At 39.8% G+C, this 21,814-nt stretch overlaps 1 protein-coding gene across 4 annotated transcripts in view; it reads left to right on the forward strand.

Annotated features, from left to right (window-relative positions):
• The window catches only part of DLGAP1 (DLG associated protein 1), a 774,858-nt gene that overhangs the window by 718,932 nt on the left and 34,112 nt on the right, over positions 1-21,814 (forward strand). For 3 of the 4 annotated variants that reach the window (XM_089678097.1, XM_089678117.1, XM_089678106.1), the window contains 2 exons: positions 11,784-11,875; positions 18,696-18,848. In XM_089678097.1, the coding sequence (XP_089534223.1) occupies positions 11,784-11,875; positions 18,696-18,848 (245 nt within the window). Of the gene's footprint in view, positions 1-11,783; positions 11,876-18,695; positions 18,849-19,170; positions 19,307-21,814 lie in introns of those variants that run through there. The other variant, XM_089678128.1, reaches the window with a different exon arrangement.

Genomic DNA, 21,814 nt, shown 5'->3' on the forward strand with positions numbered 1-21,814 from the left:
GAAGAGCAGGTTATGGAGGCCAAAAGTCATCCCAGGCTGTGTTTTTCCAGTAGATAGGGATTTCCAAAAATGGCATCTGTAGGGACAAACATTTTGCATTATCTGATGGTGAGGAATTGCTGAGGGTGGAATAGATGCCCAGTGCCAGCTGATTTTTTATTGCCAATAGCAATGTTTCTATTCAAAGACTGTGCCCAGACTGCTTTGTTTGCCTACAAACCCAAGACCTGCCACTATCTGATGCCATAAATTTAGGAGTATCTATAACATGGACACGTATTTCACGAGTGAGTGGTAGTCAATAGTGTCCCTGTCTGTCCTGTGCCATATGGTCTACATTCACAATGATAACTTCTGTAAACTGCGAAGATCAGTTGAGTTGTCACAAAATTGGCCACTGAGCTTCCTTTAGCAAAAGTCTTTGGCTGGGACCTTGTGTCTATCATGAAAGCACAGCAGTCAACTCAGACAGAAAGACAAAGACATTCTTGACATTATTAGCTACTTAGTAACAGCACAGGCAGGCAGATTTACAGACAATGTCTGACCAGATACCAGACCTTTTCTTGCTGTTCCCCTGTGCAGCTCAAGAAAGTTGGGAATCAATTATTTTGCCATGTTGACTAATTGCCGTGAAGAGAAGACATTAGGTGATGAAAGTTTATCTAGCCCATTCAGCTTTTTCTTCACAAATACATTTTATAAAATGAATATGTCAATTAATTAATCAGATCAAAAATGCCAGATACACAAATCCTCTGCCTCAAAAAATAGAAATGTTTTTATTGACTTAATGCTATGGAAACAATCAATAGTGATCAGACATATAGGTAAAACCCTTTAACCACTTGCCCTCCAGAGGATTTACCCCCCTTCCTGACCAGGCCATTTTTTGTGTTACAGCGCCTCATTATTTTAACTGACAATTGCGCAGTCATGCAACGCTGCACCCAAATATAATTTGTGCTATAAACAAAAAAAATGAACAATTTTGAGAAAAAAAAACTATTTTTGACGTTTTGCTATTAAACATGTGCAGTAAAAATTTTAAAAATCAAATTTCATCCCAAATTTAGGGCAAAATGCATTCTGCTACATGTCTTTGCTAAAAAAAAAAAAATATGTGTAAATTAATTGGTTTATGTGAAAGGTATAGCGTTTACAAATGGCGGTATATATACTGGAATTTCTATTTTTTATTTTTACTAGTAATAGCGGCAATCAGCGACTTATAGCGGGATTGACATCCCCAGTGACACCAATACAGTGACCAGTGCTAATAAAAAGCACTGACACTGTACTAATGGCACTGGGTAGGAAGGGGTTAACATCTGGAGCGTTCAAAGGGTTAACTGTGTGCTGTCTCACTACTTGGGCTGTGTGTGTGCTTCACTGTAAGCACTCTGCTTTGTATGGCTCTGCTATGCAGAGCCATACAAAGCAGTGTGCAGGAGCTGACAGGGGAGAGATCTGTGTTATTTATACACAGGTTTCTCCCCCGTCGGAGATACTCAGCGATCACCGGGTGCCGGCAAGTAATCACCGGCCAGAACCCAGTGATTGACACCCGAGGCTGTATATATGCGGCCTTTTGCGCACCTGCGCCACCCTGTAGCAGTATTTCTGCTACAGGATGGCGCGGAACTGGTTAATATTTCTTAGTTTGATCAGAATGTAAACAGTAGACATGTACGTTTTGTTTTGATTAGTTTTTGGGCCAAAATTCTCATTTTCAGAGATTCAGATGTACACGAATCTTAGAATGGACATAGTAACGAATGAGAACAATTCCAAAAAAAAAAAATTATAGCAAAATTAACTAATGCATTTGTTTCATTTGGATGACGTCACCTAAATAGTAACATTTGAAATAGTAGTTCAGGCACATAGGGAAATTAATTCAACTTTCAAATTCATTTGATATTCGGACAACAAAAGGATCCGAATTTCGTTCCATTTTTTTCATTTGGCTGCAAATTGTGTCAGTCGAATGTCCAATCAGCTCATGCCTTTTCTTTTGGTGGATTGGACTAGCACCAAAATTATTGAATCCATCCAATTCGAATCCATCCAATTCAATAATATATTGGATATACAGTAAGCCAATCCTCCAGAAAATCTGCTACATTTTTCAAATCCGCCCGGACCAACGAATAAATGAAATGAATGCCAAAGATATGAAACAAATTCCATAAAAGAAAGGGAACAACATAACGAATATGATGAAACTAAATTCTTCAATGAAAGAATGCATCCAAAATGAAACAAACATTTTTGGCGTGCACATGTCTAGTAAATAGTATTGTTTGAATGAATGACTGGATTGATATTTATACTGCTAATATCACTGTACTTAAAGTGTTACTAAACTCACAACCAGGGGCAGACTGACCATTTGGGAACTCAGGCACTGCCCGAGGGCTCGGGGTCAGTAGGGGGCCCCAATGAATTGCCCCTGGTACCTTTCATAGGCTTTTTTGGGTGTGGTTTGAGTGTGGGTGAGGACACAGGGGCCCCATAATCCCCTATTGCCCATGAGCCCCATGAGTTGTCAGTCCGTTCCTGCTCACAACAGTAAAATCAGTCTGCATATGCAGTAAAGCATGCTTGTTATACTCACTGTGGAACCTAAGGGGTTAATCCTCTACACTGTGTAAAAAGGATGTTTGATCCTGACTTCTCTCACCCTCCCCTTCTTCTACTGTCCTCAATCCATCTGGTGCAAGAATAGAGACTTAGGGGCAAGCTGCACATGCTCAGTTTGGTGTGTACTGGTAAAGAGGGTTTTTTTTTGCTTGGGAGGAAGCATGTGGTGAGCACAGGGCCAATCAGCACTGTCCAGACAGAGGGTCAGGGGTCCTGCAGCCTCATAGGACAGTCAGAGGAGAATGAAAACTCCTTCTGCAAGCTTTAACCATTGCTAGAAGTCACAAGACTGCTATATACTGCTGATGAGAAAAGGCATTTAGCATTTTTACTAAAATAATTGCATTTCCATGTTGTGTTTACTGTGGGAGACCAGATATAGTGAATGCAGGGTCCTGGGTTTAGTAACACTTTAAGTGTAAAGCTTTATTCAGGCCTTGACAATCTATATGAACAAAAAAGTTATTTTAGGAATATTTTGCCATTATGTAAGTTAGCAGAATGTTGGCTATGCCACAAACTTCCTAGCACAGTGGAGAGATTGGATTTTCTCTGCTCTCATTCATAATTGTCTTAGGCAGTATTTTCCTGAAAAGGGACAACAACACATATGAAAACAGTGTTCATAAGTACAGTAGATACATTTCAAATCCATTTTTATTGCTGTAGCTATAATCGCTTCCACATCCCAATATATAAATTTGTCGCCACTTCCTATATAGGATATGCAGTAATAGTTCATTTAAAAAAAATTTAGTTAAAAAAAAAATATCATAATATGTATGTTGTTATATTTAACCGCTTCCCGAACGCCTTATAGCAGAAACACTGCTACAGGACGGCACAGGTGCGCAAAATCACATATACCGTGTTTCCCCGAAAATAAGACACTGTCTTATATTTTTGTTTGGCTCAAAAAAACACACTAGGTCTTATTTTCGGGGTAGGTCTTATTTTTTTAATGTACAGTTGTGGACAGGGGGTGCAGAGGGGAGCTGCAGGCAGTTGTGGATGAGGGTTTCTATAGAGAGGGCTGGTTGATGACAGTTGTGAGCTGCAGTCAGGTGTTGCAGAGGTGAATTGACAGGTAAGTTTCAGACATGGTGCAGAGATGAGCCACAGACGGTGCAGAGATGAGCCACAGACAGGGTGCAGAGATGAGCCACAGACAGGGTGCAGAGATGAGCCACAGACGGTGCAGAGATGAGCCACAGACAGGGTGCAGGGGTTAGTTGCAGACAGGGGATGCAGAAGTGAGCTGTGGCTGAGGGGTGCAGAGCTGAGCTGAGCTGTGGCTGGGGGGTTCAGAGCTGAGCTGAGGCTGGGGGGGTGCAGAGGTGGGTTGCAACTCAGTTGACCTCTACACCGTCCAGCCGCAGCTCACCTATGCACCCTGTCCTCAACTCACCTGTCAATTTACCTTTGCAGCACCTGACTGCAGCTCACCTTTGCATATCCCCCCTCCCCCTCCACTGCCCTCATATTATTATATTATTATTATACAGTATTTATATAGCGCCAACGGTTTGCTCAGCACTGTACATTATAGTGGGAGACAGTACACGAGACAATACAGTAACAATACAATACACAAGGGGTTCGAAGGCCCTGCTCCTTAGAGCTTACAATCTAGGAGGGAGGGGAGAGTGGTACAGGAGGAAATAGCTGTGGGGGATGGAGTGGTGGGAAGAGCGGAGGAGATTAGCAATTAGGTGAGGGCGGGGTAGGCTTCTCTGAAGAGGTGAGTTTTTAGGGTGCGCCTAAAGGTGAGGAGGGAAGGTGACAGTCTGATGGATTGGGGTAGTGGGTTCCAGAGGATGGGGGAAGCCCTGGAGACGGGCATGGGAGGAGGAGACCAGGGAACTGGAGAGTAGGAGGTCTTGTGAGGAGCGGAGAGTGCATTTTGGGTGGTGGATGGATATCAGGTCAGTGATATAGTTAGCTCATACGGTTAGCTACCTTTGCAAAACACCAGACGGCCCCTCTCTATAATAACTCCCGTTCTGGGCCCTATCTTCCCATATAGTGCACCAAGTGCACTTACCCACTACTCTGCCTCTTCCCCACTGGCCAACAATCACCCCTGGGGCATTGGCTTCCATGGATTAGGCTGCAGGATGAGATGCCCCGTCCTGCCCCTAAGCACACTGCTCCCTCAGATATCTGTTCCTTCCCTGTCCCACAGTAAGTACAGATGTAGGGAGGTTCTGTGGGAGCGGATGGTGCTGTCACTTACAAGAGGGATTGTCACTTGCAAACACAAAAGGCGCGCTTCTGTGTTTATAGGAGACAGTAGATACTGGTTTATACAGGGCCAGAGCCAGAGGTGGTGGAACAGGCACAGCCATCCAGAGCAGTGTGATTACAGTGAAGCACAAAGACACCGTCCCCCAGTATAACACTCTCAGCACACAGTTAACCCTTTGATCGCCCCTCATGTTATCCCCTTCCTGCCCAGTGCCATTAGTACAGTGTCAGTGCTTTTTTTAGCACTAATTACTGTATTGGTGTCACTTGGGATGTCAGTGACACCAAGTCAGTTCCCCCAGTGTCAGAATGCCCACCGCAGTCCCGCTATAAGTCGCTGATCGCCACCATTACTAGTAAAAAGAAAAAATCCCAGTATATATACCGCCATTTGTAAACGCTATAACTTTCACGTAAACCAATTAATTTAAATGTAGTGGGATTTTTCTTTAGTAAAGACATGTAGCAGAATACATTTTGGCCTAAATTTATGACAAAATGTGATTTTTAAAAAAAAATTTCTGGACATGTTTAATAGCAAAACTTAAAAAATATAGTTTTTTTTTTCAAAATTGTTGGTCTTTTTTTTTGGAACAAAAAATAAAATCCTCAGGAGGGCAATAATAATAAATAATACAACATATCATGATGAATCCCGGGAGCGCTTTTTCATCAGTTAGGTACCCTCTGGTCTTTGGTCTTCTTACCTCCTAACTTGGCATGGACAGCCAAGACTTGCTTCTAAGTAATGTCCTGCCACATTCATGACAGGAACAGAAGTTCTTTCCCTGGATGCATCAGTGGAATGCATTTACTAAATTACATTCCACTGAGGCATCTAAGGAAACTCTTGGCCCCAGATGGTCTGTGCCTTTCATGGCAATGCTGGGACTTCAGGTTTACTGAGCAACAGGAGGAACCAACCACCAGAGCTGCACAACACAGCAAGATAAACCCAGAAGAAAGTGAGAAGTAGCCAAGCACAGAATTAAAACATGAATGTCAAAGAAAGGAAATCTGGTATTCTATGTACTTTATAGATATTTATTGTGGAAGATCACAGTACAGAAAGTGTTATATGGGATATATGGTAATATCACATGAGTATATTTTTCACAAAATCTATAAAGTAAAATTAAAAGTGATAATAAATTAAAGTAAAATATTGTATTCCATAATTGTTTCATCTTTATGTTTCCTGTATTATATATAAATATGACCAGGATTTAATGTTTTATAAATAAAAGGTGTTTCTATAATACTTAAAGTGCTGAGCAAACTGTCGGCGCTATATAAGTCCTGTATAATAATAATAATAATAATAATACTTAAAGGGAAACTAAAGTGTATTACATATGTATATTAGATCATTCTTGTGATTTTTACCCAGAAGTCATTTGTGATGTGACTTTTACACTTTTACATGTTCTTTTTTTTTCAGTTTTTTTCAGATTTGTAGATTGTCCTTAAACTTGATGTGTACATCAGTGTAGTCTGCATAGCTACAGAGCAACTACTCAGATTAACCACTTGAGCTCCCGAAGGTTTTACCCCGTAATGACCACGCCATTTTTTGCTATTTGTCATTGTGCTACTTTAACTGGCAATTGTGTAGTCATGCAACACTGTACTCAAAAGAAATTGATATAATTTTTTCTTTTGGTGGTATTTGATCACCACTGGGCTCTTTATTTTTTATTATATAAACAAAAGAAGGCTGACATTTTTGAAAAAAAAACAATATTTTCTACTTTCTGTTATAAAACATATCCAATATCCAATAAAAAAAGCTAATTTCTGCATAAATTTATGCCACCATGTATTCTACTACGTCTTTGGTAAAACAAAAATCCCAATAAGTGTATATTACATGTTTTTGGTGAAAGTTATAGCATTTACAAACTATGGTATATATATTTGAAAATTGATCAATCCTAATGTACTGCCGGCCTATCTCATTTCTTGAGGCCGTGAAATGCCTGCACAGTACAATTACCACCCAAATGTACCCCTTTTTGGAAAGTAGATAGTCTGAGGTATTTAGTAAGAGGCCTGGCAAGTTTTTTGAAGTTGTAATTTTTTGGGAAAAGCAGAATTTTTTTTTATGTTTTTGCTTTACATTTTTTTTACATTTTGGAGTTGATTTACTAAAACTGGGGAATGCAAAATCTGGTGCATCTGTGCATGGTAGCCAATCAGCTTCTAACTTCAGCTTGTTCAATTAAGTTTTCGACCCTGCAAGCTGATTGGATTCTGCACCAGATTTTGCACGCTCTGGTTTTAGGAAATCAACCTGTCACCAGTGCAGTACAGCTTCATCATATGACTGGTGTAGCGGTGATCAGAGATACTGACTGATGTGGAAAAAACAAAAAAATAAAATTTATAATTTTTTATTCAATTTTTTTAAACATTTAACTTTTTTTACACCCTGTCATCAGAGTAGCTCAGAGTCACTATAGTAACACTGTACTGCTCTGGGGGGGGTGTGATCAGTGAAGATCACTGTTTAAGCAATAACTTTAGCTGTCATGAATAGGTTTCCCATTTATGAACAGCTTGCTTTTGATTATGATCTGTGATTGGCTAAGCTAATCACATGATACAACTAACCAGGTACCATGTGATTTCTGTGGGCCAATCACAGATCACAATAGTAAGCAAACTGTTCATGAATGGAAAGCCAGAGGTTGTTTATTGTTATCATGTGATCGCTATGACCATTCATAGCAATCACAGGACACCAGGTTACCGGTAACAGTGAAAGGCTGTGTCTGGTGGACACAGCAGTCACAGAAGGGGCTCACTGCATGCTCTTAAACAGGTGCAGGCTCAATGACATACATATACATGACTGAGTCTCCATGTGCAACCCCGCCAGAGTACTTCTACTGTGCGGGAGCAGCACGTGGTTAAAAGATGAATCTCCTGTTGTTTGCAATCCACCTGAGCAGATTGACAAGCTTGCACGGACAGAGAGAAATAGTAAAATGTTTTCACTGGGTAGCACTACTGAAACGAAAGCAGGGTCTAAATATACAGTTAGGTCCATATATATTTGGACACAGGCACAATTTTAGTTTTTTTCAGGTATTTACCAAACCATATTCAGGCTATAGTTATATAATGGATATGGGCTGAAAGTGCACACATGCAGGTTTAATTTGAGGGTATATACATCCAAATTGGAGGAAGGGTTTAGGAATTACAGCTCTTAAGAGTAGCCATCCCCCCTTTTTCAAGGGACCAAAAGTAATTGGACAGTTGAATCAAAAGCTGTTTCATGGCCAGGTGTGGACTACTCCATTATTTCTTCATCAATTAAACAGGTAAAAGGTCTGAGGTTGATTCTAAGTGTGGTATTTGCATTTGGAATCTATTGCTGTGAACCTACACCATGCGTTCAAATGAGCTGTCAATGCAAGTGAAACAGGCCATTGTAAGGCTGCAAAAATTAAACAAATCGATCAGAAAAATAGCATCAACATTAGGAGTGGCCAAATCAATAGTTTGGTACATTCTGAGGAAAGAAAACGCACTGGTGAGCTCAGCAACATAAAAAGGCATGAACATCCACAGAAGACAACAGTGGTGGATGGTTTCAGGATCCTCTTTATGGTAAAGAAAAACCCATTCACAACATCCAGACAAGTGAAGGACACTCTCCAGGAGGTGGGTGTATCATTGACTTCACAAAAGCAAATACAGAGAGTTCACCACAAGGTGCAAACCATTCCTAAGCCTGAAGAACAGAAAAGCCAGATTAGACTTTGCCAAAAAAACATCTAAAAAAGCCAGACCAGATCCAGAAGAAAAAAGTGTGGAGAAGGCTTGGAACAGCTCATGACCCAAAGCACACAACGTCATCTGTAAAACATGGTGGAGGCAGTGTGATGGCATGGGCATGCATGGCTTCCGGTGGCACTGGGTCATTGGTGTTTATTGATGATGTGACAGAATACAGAAGCAGCCAGATGAATTCTGCAGTGTTAGAGACATATTGTCAGTCCAGATTCAGCTAAATGCAGCAAAGTTGATTGGACGGCGCTTCACAGTACAGATGGACAATGATTCAAAACACACTGCAAAATCAACCCAGGAGCTTTTGAAGGAAAATAAGTGGAATATTCTGCAATGTCTGAGTCAATCATCTGATTTCAACCCAATTGAGCATGTATTTCACTTGCTGAAGGCAAAACTAAAGGCAGAAAGACCCAGAAAAAGAAAGAACAACTGAAGACATCTGCAGTTAGAGCCTGGCAAAGCATCAGAAAGAAGGAAACCCAGTCTTTAGTAATGTCCATAGGTTCCAGACTTTGGGCAGTCATTGCCAGCAAAGGATTCTCAACAAAATATTACAAATGAACATGTTCTTTATGATTATATTCATTTGTCCAATTACTTTCGGTCCCTTGAAAAAGAGGGGATGGCTACTCTTAAGAGCTGTAATTCCTAAACCCAATTTGGATGTACATACCCTCAAATTAAACCTGCATGTGTGCACTTTCAGCCCATATCCATTATATAACTATAGCTTGAATATGTTTTGGTAAATACCTAAAAAAAAACTAAAATTGTGCCTGTGTCCAAATATATATGGACCTAACTGTATATTGGCCCTATGTACATGTATAATTTTAAATCACACATACAAATAGTGGATTTCATTTACCATATATAAAGATTAGATGATCATCTTCACAAGTGTATCTGAAGGAACTCTTAAAAGATTTGTTGATTCTCTAAAAATGTCCGTTGCAGTAAAAGTCCCATGCGTTTGCTCTGTACTGCTGTATATAGGCAACATACGGATTAATCAATTTATTTAAAGGAGCAGAAACTGTTTATTTAGCAAAATTAACGCTTACTTAGCTTAGTAAACTTAGTAAAACTCACTTTGAATACCCAGCATGACTATTACACATCCATGACTAGATGATTGGAGTGAGCACAGTGAACACTCTACATTCCCTTAAAGCAGAACTCAAGTCAAAGGAATGAATATCCTTTAAAACTACAATAAAAAAGAAACTTTTGCTGAAATGCTCACCTTCTGTCTGGAACTATTTCATAAAGTACTTATTTTTCATTTAGAAATCCTTAGGATCCTGGGTTGATTAACAATCAATGACATTCAACTCACTTTCCCTGAGCCCAGGCTGTCAAGAACACACCCGCCGCCTGTGAATAGACAATAAAAGGAAAAGGAGCAGTGATGAACTAATCTCTCTGTCACATTGCTTTCCCTTCTAATCAGCAAGGCAAAAGGCTGATAAGCCAAAGTTGAATACCCATAGCTGAATCAATATTCAATCTTGCCTCAAAATATCACCCTGACCATCCTCTCTGCTCCTCCCAAGACCTCCATCTCTCTAGTTCTCTTGTCTCCTCCTCCCATGCTCATCTCCAGGACTTCTCTAGAGCTTCTCCCATCCTCTGGAACTCTCTACCTCAGCCTTTCTCAACCTTTTCAACATGGAGTAACCCTTGAAATAGCTTTCTTGTCTCAGGGAACCCCTGCTAAAAATTATATAGCTACAACTGATCATACATTGGTGTGATGGTCAGTAGGAAGAATGCTCCTTACACTTGTGATCATTGGGAAGAATTTTCCCCTTACAGATAGCAAAAAAGATTAATAGTGTTAGTGGGAACTTATATGAAAGGATGAAATTGCTCATTGCTCAAGGAACCCCTAGCAACCTCTGGAGGAACTCTGGTTGAAAAACCCTACTCTACCTCAATCTGTTCAGCTAGCTTCTACTCTGGCCACTTTTAGGCGATCCCTAAAAAACTCATCTCTTCAGGGAAGCCTATCCCACCTCAAACTAACAACTTAACTACCGTATTAACTCTTCCATCAACTCATTCCCCACAGTTATTAACTTTGGAACCACCTGCCCCACCCTGTTGGATTGTAAGCTTTTATGAGCAGGATCCTCTTAACCCTCTTGTATGTTATTGTATTGTGTAACTGTACCCTTTATATTGTAAAGATCTGTGCAAATTGTTGGTGCTATATAAATCTTATAGGAAGAAGGGTCAGCCGCACATCGGAGGATAGATGAATATAGTGTGTATTTATTGATGCATAGTATACACAAAACACCAGGACATGAATACAGGACCTGTTAACGCGTTTCACATGATCTCGTGCTGTTTATGATTAAGCACAAGATCGTGTGAAACGCGTTAACAGGTCCTGTATTCATGTCCTGGTGTTTTTTGTGTCCTATGGATCAATAAATACACACTATATTCATCTATCCTCCAGTGTGCAGCTGACCCTTCTTCCTATTGCAATGTATGTGGTGGCGAGCCAGAGCCTGCACCTGTTGTGGATTGATCTGGATTGTTTGCCTGAGCGGTATACCTTTGTTCTTTACTATATAAATCTTGTATAATAATAGCAATTCAGTCAGTTCAGAAGGGACTTGACAAATTTTGATCCATGTATGGGTACTGTGGTTATACAGAAGTCAATCTACCAATCGACTTCTGTACAACCATTTAGCTGGAAAATTTCCTCTTCATCAGCTTTGCAAGCTATTGCTTGCAGCACTGATTAGTGTATTCTGATGGCGGAGAAGCCTCCCCATTGTCAGAAAACATAGACACAGGGGGGAGGATTCCCCCATTCACATTGAATGGAGTCATTTTTTTAAATCAACTGGCTGGTTGAGCAAACAAAAAAAAACTGACCCATCTTTGGCTGCCTACATTTACAAAAAGTACAATTAGTGTGCTAATGATTGCAGACACTTTTAAAGACAATTGTTATCTTATAATTCAGCTTTAATAAATCATTTCCACCACTGTAAATGTATATATCACATATAAATATGTATGTTATGAAAGTGAAACTAAGTCGGTCTCGTTTCCTTTTGCAGTCTTAGAGAAGATTCGCAGTGCGGTTGGATGCGCCCAGCTCTTGATGTCACAGAAATTCTACCAGTTCAGAGAGCTGTGTGAGGAAAACCTGGTATGTAGACCTTAGATCCCTCCTTAAAACATCACTAAATGATCACTTCCCATGTGGATTGGGTTTCTTACAAAAAAGTGAAATATGTGAAGTGATATATGCAGCTGAGCCACGCTTTGCTGAGCTCATGCTTCGGGAATTTTCTACACCCTTATTTTCATGTCTGGTTCAGCATGCTCTACAATTACAAAGAGTTTTCCTGTTTATAATCCCCCTTTTACAATTCCCTGGCAAACATCAATGACTTGCATTGCATACAGCACCTTGTTTGTGTTTCCATGTGTGCAACTGCCCAGGCATGCTTACACCAGTGCTAGCAGGAGTAATTGTATTTCACTTATGCGCTGATGTAACATGCCTTTCTAGTTATTAGGTATTAGCACTTCTGATGACCTAAATCCCGGTAATTGCTGGATTTATTCTTCTTCACTTCACATCTGTCATATGCGATTTTATAATGGGAAAATGATACAGGCTGTAAGCTGTGACTCCGGCTTTGCTCTAGATATCTCTGAAAACTGACGCGGCATCTCCTGAGAGTGGGTGAGACAGATGGGCAACGTTTTTACCCATTAAACTGTTAGTCAGTAGATGAGTAATCACAATGTCAGCCTAAGGTATGCAAAGACCAGCCACCATTTATTTTAGAGTGTCACTTGTTCAAAAATGTCCATCATGGGTTCACAAATAGTATACTTTAATCAAGACAGATATTTCAAAACATGATACCCAATCTCAAATATATTTGAGTCTATAATCTTAAGATATCCAAAGGCAACAAAAGCATTTTCCTATAATTCGCTTGTGTCAGATGTGTTTCAGATGTCCATTTATAACCAAGATTAACCAGAAGATCTGCTGGTAGACTTAATGGCTAGTTGAATGCTGAGTAATCATGAGACAATGACCGTTCCTTCTCAAAAGGCTTGACTTTTGTAGAAATAGGTTTGACTCATGCTAGCTGGGATACTTTGTAGAATGTTGCAGCTGTTAGAATGACAGTCCATACAGTGCTTAAACTCAGTACTGATAGGGTCAGATAGAGCTGTAAGCAGACCTACCACCCCTTTGTGTTTTTACTGGTGTGTCCTATTGCTCTGCCAAAATGCTTTTCCTCCTGTGTGTCCATGGAATGCACTGAACCTATGCACGTTAAGCAATAATAAATGTAGATCATGTTTTTTTTTGTGAGCATACATTTTACTAATAAACATATCACCGAAAACAGAATTTTGATGCATTTCACAAATAAACTGATGTGAGCACAGCTTTACTTTGCATTCTTTTTATTATACAAAAGGGTGAAAATGTGGAACTCCACCCCCACCCAAAAAATTCACCTAAGTGGAAGTGTGAGCAGCATTAGCCAAATTTGTCTAAATACCATACTTTGAAATATCTCTGTAATAATATACTTTAAGGGGGTTCCCACTTTCAAGGGCACATGTGGGCTTTTCGAAGCTTGTATCTTGACATTGGGATGATTAAATGGGCATCCAAAGTCCACAGACATGCCTAATTTACATAATTATCACAGCGCTCCTTCAGTGTTACCTGTAACGCTGCCACCTCCCCCTCACTCCCCCTCTCTGTTGGGGTCCCTCAAGGTTCTGTCCTTGGGCCCCTTTTCTTCTCCATCTACACCTCCTCCCTTGGCCAACTGATACACTCCCACAGCTTCAACTACCATCTCTATGCCGATGACACGCAAATCTACCTCTCTACCCCTCGCCTCACCCCTTCAGTCTCCGCCCGAATCACTAGCCTTCTGAACGACATATCAGATTGGATGTCACTCCGCTTCCTCAAATTAAACCTTTCCAAAACCGAGCTCCTAGTTTTCCCCCCAGCCCCCCCCCCCCCGACTTCTCCATCATGACCAACAACGCCGCCATCAGCCCCACCCCGCAAGCCAGAGTACTAGATGGCATTCTAGACTCCAATCTGTCTTTCCAGCCCCAGGTCCAATCACTGACAAATTCATGTAGACTCCACCTACGCAACATCTCCAAAATACGTCCGTTCCTAACCCCAGAAACTACAAAGCAACTCATTCACTCCCTTATATCACGACTTGACTACTGTAACTCCCTCCTCACTGGCCTACCTCATCACAGGCTATCCCCACTTCAGTCTATCTTGAATTCTGCGGCCAGACTCATCCACCTTACTAACTGCTCCGTATCCGCCACCCTCCTCTGCCAATCCCTCCACTGGCTTCCGATTGCCCAACGCATAAAATTCAAATTACTAACATTGACATACAAAGCCATTCATAATACTTCCCCAAACTACATCACCGACCTATATCCATTTACCACCCAAAACGTACTCTCCGCTCCTCACAAGACCTCCTGCTCTCTACCTCCTCCCATGCCCGTCTCCAGGACTTCTCCAGGGCTTCCCTCATCCTCTGGAAATCACTACCCCAATCCATCAGACTGTCACCTACCCTCCTCACCTTTAGGCGCACCCTGAAAACCCATCTCTTCAGGGAAGCCTACCCCGCCCTCACCTAATTGCCGATCTCCTCCACTCTTCCTACCACTCCATCCCCCACAGCTATTTCCTCCTGTACCACTATCCCCTCCCTCCTAGATTGTAAGCTCCAAGGAGCAGGGCCCTCGAACCCCTCGTGTATTGTATTGTATTGTTACTGTGCTGTCTCGTGTACTGTCTCCCATTGTAATGTACAGCGCTGAGCAAGCTGTTGGCGCTATATAAATACTGTATAATAATAATAATAAAAATTACAGAGTACTTTGTTGCTGAAAATGGAAAGTTTGATTAACTAGTTGTCCGCTGCCCTATAGCAGAAATACTGCTACAGGGTGTCAGGACTTGCCAAGCTCATGTATATATACACGTGATTTGCATGGGGCACGTGCCACCCTACCCATGCCGCCATTGGTGGCTATGAATGTCAATCACTGGGTCCCGGCCGGAGATTTTCAGCAGCACAGCAGAGAAATACACAGCAGCATAACACTCAGCACACAGTTAACCCTTTGATCACCCCAGATGTTAACTCCTTCTTGCCCAGTGTCATTAGTACAGTGTCAGTGCTTTTTATTAGCACTGATCACTGTATTAGTGTAATTGGGATGTCAGTGGCAGTTAGTCAGTCCCCCCCCCCCCCCTTGTGTCAGAATGCCCACTGCAGTCCCACTATAAGTCGCTAATTGCCGCCATTGCTAGTATAAAAAATAAATAAAAATTCCAATATTCGGTATATACCGCCATTTGTAGACGCTATAACTTTCACGTAAACCAATTAATTTACATGTATTGGGATTTTTTTTTTAGCAAAGACGTAGCAGAATACATTTTAGCCTAAATTTATGACGAAATTTGATTTTTTGTTTTTTTTTACTGGATATGTTTTATAGCAAAAAGCCAAAAATATAGTTTTTTTGCTAGATATGTTTTATAGCAAAAAGCCAAAAATATTGTTTTTGTTTTCAAAATTGTTGGTTTTTTTGTTTATAGCGCAAAAAGTAAAAAACGTACAGATGATCAAATTTTACCGAAAGAAAGCTCTATTTGTGGGAAAAAAGGATATAAATTTCAGTTGGGTGCAGGATTACATAACCACACAATTGTCAGTTAAAATAACGCAGTGCCGTATCGCAAAAAAAAAAAATTGGCCTGGTCAGGAAAGATGGTAAATCCTCTGGAGGGCAAGTGGTTAAGCCAACAGCAGTCATATTTCTGATGGTTCATTGTGACTCACCCCTTCTTGATCTCCTCAGTTACCTATTGGTTTCAAAGTGTGATGGGCAGCCTCATTAACCAACAAGGAGCTGGGGAGAGTTGAAAGCCCCAACGGGTTGAGCTGCAGTTTCTTAATAATGCAAAGTTAAATAGGTAAATCCTGAATAATTAAAAGAAAAGAGCAAACAGCTGGTGCAAACACCTAGTGCATTATCCACGGTTTATTAAAAAATGTATAAAACACAAAAACATACTCACAAACGTAGCATGTATAAACTTTTTGTATGACAATGGTGATGGCCACAACACGGGCAAGATATCCAACTGTCAATGCGGTGGGGTGTCTGATGCGTTTTGAGGGTGAATCCATTTCCACAAGCTCTGAGGGAAGGGACTCATCCCCGAAATGCATCAACAACCTGACCGCACTGACAGTGTTGTGGCCATCACCATTGTCATACAAAGCGTTTATACATGCTACGTTTGTGAGTATGTGTTTGTGTTTTATACATTTTTTAATAAACCGTGGATAATGCACTAGGTGTTTGCGCCACCTGTTTGCTCTTTTCCAGTTGTTGATTTTTCCCATCTGAAGAGGGCTGCACCCCCGACACTTTATCCATAGGCCACCACTAGCTTTGGTCCCCTGGCCTTCCTTTGGCAATTGATTCCTGGAGCGCTGGAGAGTAAACACTTGTATACTAATAATAGTGCACACAGAATTTGGTGTAGTCAACAAAACTAAGCACACAAACACTTGTACCTCAAAGTGTAACATTAAAGTTTCAGAGTTTAATCATAAAAATAATCTTGCAAGTTTCTTTGCAAAAGGTGCAAAAGTCTGCTGCTGTGCTATGTAATAACTATTACTGTAAACATTGCAGGTATATGTGTACTGTATATGTTTTTGAAATATGAATTTACACCCACAGAACCACTTATTCTTGCTTTATATTTGATGATAGTACCGATTAGTGTTACTGGTTGGAAGGTGAATATCACATTAATCATTCCGGAAAATGATCTTAAAGCCAAAATCTAGGTTTTCTTTAGTTTTGGATAGAATGGGGAAGAGTGAGAACCTCTATTTTTAATGCTGACTGGGAGATTTGTTTAGTCAGATTTAAAATGCTGTTTTTCTTTACAGAGGAGATTTATCTTCTCTTCCTGTTTTGTCTGACAAATAAGAGGCAATCTTGGGAGGAGCAACAGCAGTATAATTTTGACAGAGGATCTAAGCCTTTTTCACTTTGCTAGAACATCTGTCTGTGTCCCTGTTGGGGGATTTCCTCTACCTTCCCGTTATGTCCAACACCTATCAAATATACAGGAAGTTGGAAGATTTTACCTTACCTCCTGTTCTATCAAATAGACAAGAAGGTAAGTAGAAATCTCCTAAACAGAGAGACAAAGACTGCAATAAATTGTTCACACAGAATCTAATCCTTGCCCATCCAAATAAAAAGCAAAATTGGCCTGATGTAGACTTTAAGATTTAATTTAACCAGCGTAACAAACACTGTGTAAGCAGGGGCGGACTGACCATTTGGAAACTCGGGCACTACCCGAGGGCCCGGGGTCAGTAGGGGGCCCCATGAAATGCCCCTGGTACCGTTTTCATAGGCTTTTTTGAGTTTGGGCAAGGACACAGGGACCCCATGATCCCCTATTGCCCGGGGGCCCCATGAGTTGTCAGTCCGCCCCTGTGTGTAAGTTCACATTTCTTACCATGTTTCACGTTACACCCATATTTAAGGTGTAACATAAAGCATTGTCACAATCCGCAGCCCCCATCCTCAAACTGCTCTCCTATTTTCATTGAATTTGGGGATTCTTCTCCGCGCAGGCCTGCCATTCATTCTCAGAGATCTGTAAATGGAAAGACTACAAGTCCCATGATGCCATGGAAGAGGGACTCATAAATCTCAATGGAGTGTAAGTTCGGTGACACCACAGCACTTGTAGTCCATTGAAAACTTCTCCAAGCCCCATATCCGAAGGTCCATGCCTCAGTACAGACCTGTGGCTGAAAGAATAGTCTGCAGTAAACTGTGTATTGCGCTTACAATCCACTGTTTGCAGGCTACAGTGCAAAAATTAATAAATGTACATTTTTTAAATCAATGGTGGTGCATTTTTTAGTTTTTGCAAAGGATGGCTTTAATATTTAAATAAAAAAAGCTATATATCTAAACACACACTGGAAAACAAATAGAAATTGCTTTATCTGCAAGTCTGATTACATCAAGCTGTTTAATGACTAGCACTTATGCCTTGCAGCAATAGGGTGCTTGGTTCAAATCTTGGCCAGGACATTATCTTCATGAAGTTTACATGTTTACCCTGTGTTTGCATGGTTTCCTCTGGGTACTTAGTGTCCTCCCATATTCAAAATACATGCTGGTATGTTAATTGGTTTCTGCCTAAACTGTAGAATTGTGTGTACAAATCATCTACACACATGTGTCATCAGCATGGAGTCCACTAGCGTGGAGTGTCATCTCCACGCTAGTGCCAAGGCAAGCAATTGGAAGGAATAAAGAAGGACCTGGTGACCTACTACATAAAAAATAATCACGAAAATTCAATGGAAATGCTCTCTAGTGTACCAGACATGGTGCCCAGAAAGCTTGCCCATAGAATCGCCAAGAGTCTGATATAACTGTATGGATATAGGTTTCAGATAATTAGGCTAGCTGAAACCATTTCATGACAAGTAATGCACAATTCATCTAAAGTGTTTTTAATTATCTCTGAAGTTTTGCAATGGGGTACCCATGAACATAAGATTCCCACAGGGCATTTATCAGGTCTGTCAGATACTATTGTACTAGTTCTAGTAGAAGACATTCTGATTTGATAGGTTACAAAACTGACTCATTTCTAATTTTTCTATGTGTTACTGTCAAAATAAGTGCTGTTTTGCACCTGAGCCTAATATAAGGTGGAGCCATTCATGTTTATGTAAAAAGTAAAAAATGGTGAAAAAGATTTTTAGTTTGTTGAGTATATATGAGCTCTGATGGCATTGGTAGGTAAAATGTTTTCCTACCATGCAATTTACAAATAGAATTGGCTTAATCCTTGCTGTGACTGTGTTTTGCAGAATCCCAATGCTCACCCCAGGCCAACATCTCAGGATTTAGCAGGGTTTTGGGACATGTTGCAACTGTCTATAGAAAATATTAGTATGAAATTTGATGAACTTCATCAGCTAAAGGCCAACAACTGGAAACAAATGGATCCTATTGATAAAAAGGTAGGTAGAGCAAAGTCTGCCATTTTTGTTATATATAATCAAAAGTTCATTTCCATAGCTTTTTCGCATTCTCAATGTCAGAGCATTAATATGAATGAACCAACCCATTGTAAACACAGTGAGCACAGAGGATTTAACCTGTTAAGCATTGATAGGAATCTTTTCAGACTTACAGTACTTAATTGGTTGATCAACTTTTAGAAGGGTGGACAAATCATTTTTAATTTTGGTATTTTCTTTTTTATAGTTTTTTATAAAAACATAAACAAAAAAAAACTAACAAATAGGTTTGCAAAATTATTCATTTACTTGCACATTCCAGGCGTTGCTACCAAGAAAATTAAGGAAGCACAGAAAACACCACTGAACCTGGTACTCACCACAAAAAACAGCAACAAAACCTACAAAGGGACCTCTGCCATCCTTCAAAACTAGGACACAATAAACCCTTTAACTTACTTTGTGTAATTATTTTTATCTTTTTGGTGGGGTGTTCACACTCAGGTAATATTTTGATACATTCCCTTAGGCTACCACTTAAATGTAGTACATTACTATTTAGATGGAGAGCTGTGAGGCCTTGACTATTTAGTCTCTTCTGTGCTCTTATAGGGTACAAATGTCCTGCAAGAAATGTTATTTGCTGCCTCTGTATAAGTTCATCTATAATATTTCAGCATACATACACCATTTCACAACAACTGGCACTCAGTATTCCTGTATTAATTATTTTGAGAAGGAACCTCCAACAAAATGTATCTTTAGGCTTGAAAAGAGTGGTAAAGGGTTAGAACTTTGGTCTGTTTAAAGCTGTGTCTGACCAAACTATAGGGATCACTTCTTGTCTGTCACTCATACTAAATGTGTGGGGAAAGGTAATATTTAACTGTTCCATTTTAAGATAAAATGATCAAGGTTTGAATACTTTCACAGCATTTCATCAATGAGTAAAAACAGAGGCACTGATACTGTAAGTATTCAGTATCTATGGCTGTTTTTCTTTATCTATGAGTGCGCATAAATCATGAAAGCATTCAATTTTCATTAAAAAAATTTATAGAAAGAAATGTTATAGAAAGAAAAGAACTTTCTAAACTACTGTATATCACCCAAGAAAGATACTATTATGTGTAAAGATATACTTCTGTCCATGTGATACTTATCTTAGTACTATTTTGCAGAGTGATGATTTGCTATTTTAAGAACATACAATTGGTCTTATCACATCTTTCAAGTCAATAATTTGCATATAAGGCATATCCAAGAAAAAAACAATAAGTATGTAGATGCCAGTGCAGTATACTCCATAAGGCCATCTTCCTACTTTGTTTCCCTAATTCTGCATAATTTACAGCTTTAAGGCAGAAGCCAATTTCCAAGATAGCACCATTACAAGCATCAAGACTGCATACAGTATAAGGACAAACATAATATCCATCCTGACATTCCAAAGTTCCAAAGTTAAATTCTCAAAACATATGAAATACTTATTTTTAATACACATAAATATTCTCATGCAAGAGTTAATATTTGAAGCTTCATGTAACTTTGTGATCTACCTCACTAATGTCTTCCATTATTAGCAAAATTACTGCTAAAAAAGCTGAAGGCTGTCAATGTATAGTAACAGTTTTTAATAGATAGATAGATATTACAATACAAAATAGATGTATATTACATTTGTCTTCTGATAAAGTATGATCCTTTTCAGTGCAAATAGAATTTATATCACATTTACTTACTGCTTGTTAGCTCTTGTGATAATTACAAAACTGTCTGAAAATGAACTGCTCCACAAAACCATGTAATATCACAGTGTAATCATATTAGATTGCACATTTTCATTGGGGGTAATATGACAGCTAGGGCTATACTGGGACATGTGCACAAGAGATTCATTGCATTACTGATGCATTTTAGTACATTTATCTACAGTTTATAAGAAGTTTTTACTTGCACTATCATTAATCTATGAGGGAGGTGAGTTTATCACACTTTCAACATACCAAAATGCAGAGGTGTGACTGCACCCTTAGAGTAGACTGTTACTCTGCATAGTTATTATTACAATTTTTTACTCAGCACCATATGGATACGAATTTAGGGATACCTAACCTTCACATCTATATGAACTTTTTGGATATACCTTTCCAAAATTATGGGCATTAATTTGGAGTTGCCTGCCTCTCCTCCCCTCCCTATCCTTACAGCTTTAATAGCTTCCACTCTTCTGGTAAGCCCTTCCTCAAACGTTTGAGTGTATCTGTGGTAGTTTGTGCCCATTCAACCAGAAACCATTTGTAAGGTCAGGTACTGATGTATGGAGGAAAAGGCCTGATTTACAACTGGCAATCCAATTTAACCAAAAGGTGTTCATAAGTGTTGAGGACAGGTCTCTGTGCAGACCACTCCATTTCCCCTCACCAAACTCATCAAAGAATGTATTTGAGGCCCTGGCTTTGCACACAGAGCCACAATCAAGCCAGAACAGAAAAGGGCATTCCCAAAACTGTTTCCATGGGGTTAAAAGCACACAATTATAAAAAATGTATTTGCACTCTATGCTGTAGTATTAACATCACCTTTCACTGGATACATCTAAAATCTAAACCCAAAAGTTTGGGGGGGTGTCCACAAAATTTGGCCATATTGTATAACGTCATATCCCTGCAAAATCTGAATGTGTGTGGCAACTTTAAAGTAGTTATAACATTAAAATGCTTAGTTACCTACTCACTAACTTACTCTACCACTTATGAGCTTTGAGTATTTTTCTTCACTTAGGATAATGAATAAGATCAAACCAACTTATGGAGTTCCAGGGGATTTTTTTATTTTTTGTAAGTACCCTGCATATGACTGAATGTTGAAGGTGAACCCAGATTCCCCGAACTAAGTGAAAACTTTACTCACCCTGTAAACTATATACAGGACAAAGTATATTTATAGATGCATGTGCCCGGCAC

The sequence above is a fragment of the Staurois parvus genome, unplaced genomic scaffold (assembly GCF_062004578.1).
Source record: "Staurois parvus isolate SC_StPar_1 unplaced genomic scaffold, SC_StPar_1.0 ptg000015l, whole genome shotgun sequence".
Taxonomy (NCBI): domain Eukaryota; kingdom Metazoa; phylum Chordata; class Amphibia; order Anura; family Ranidae; genus Staurois; species Staurois parvus.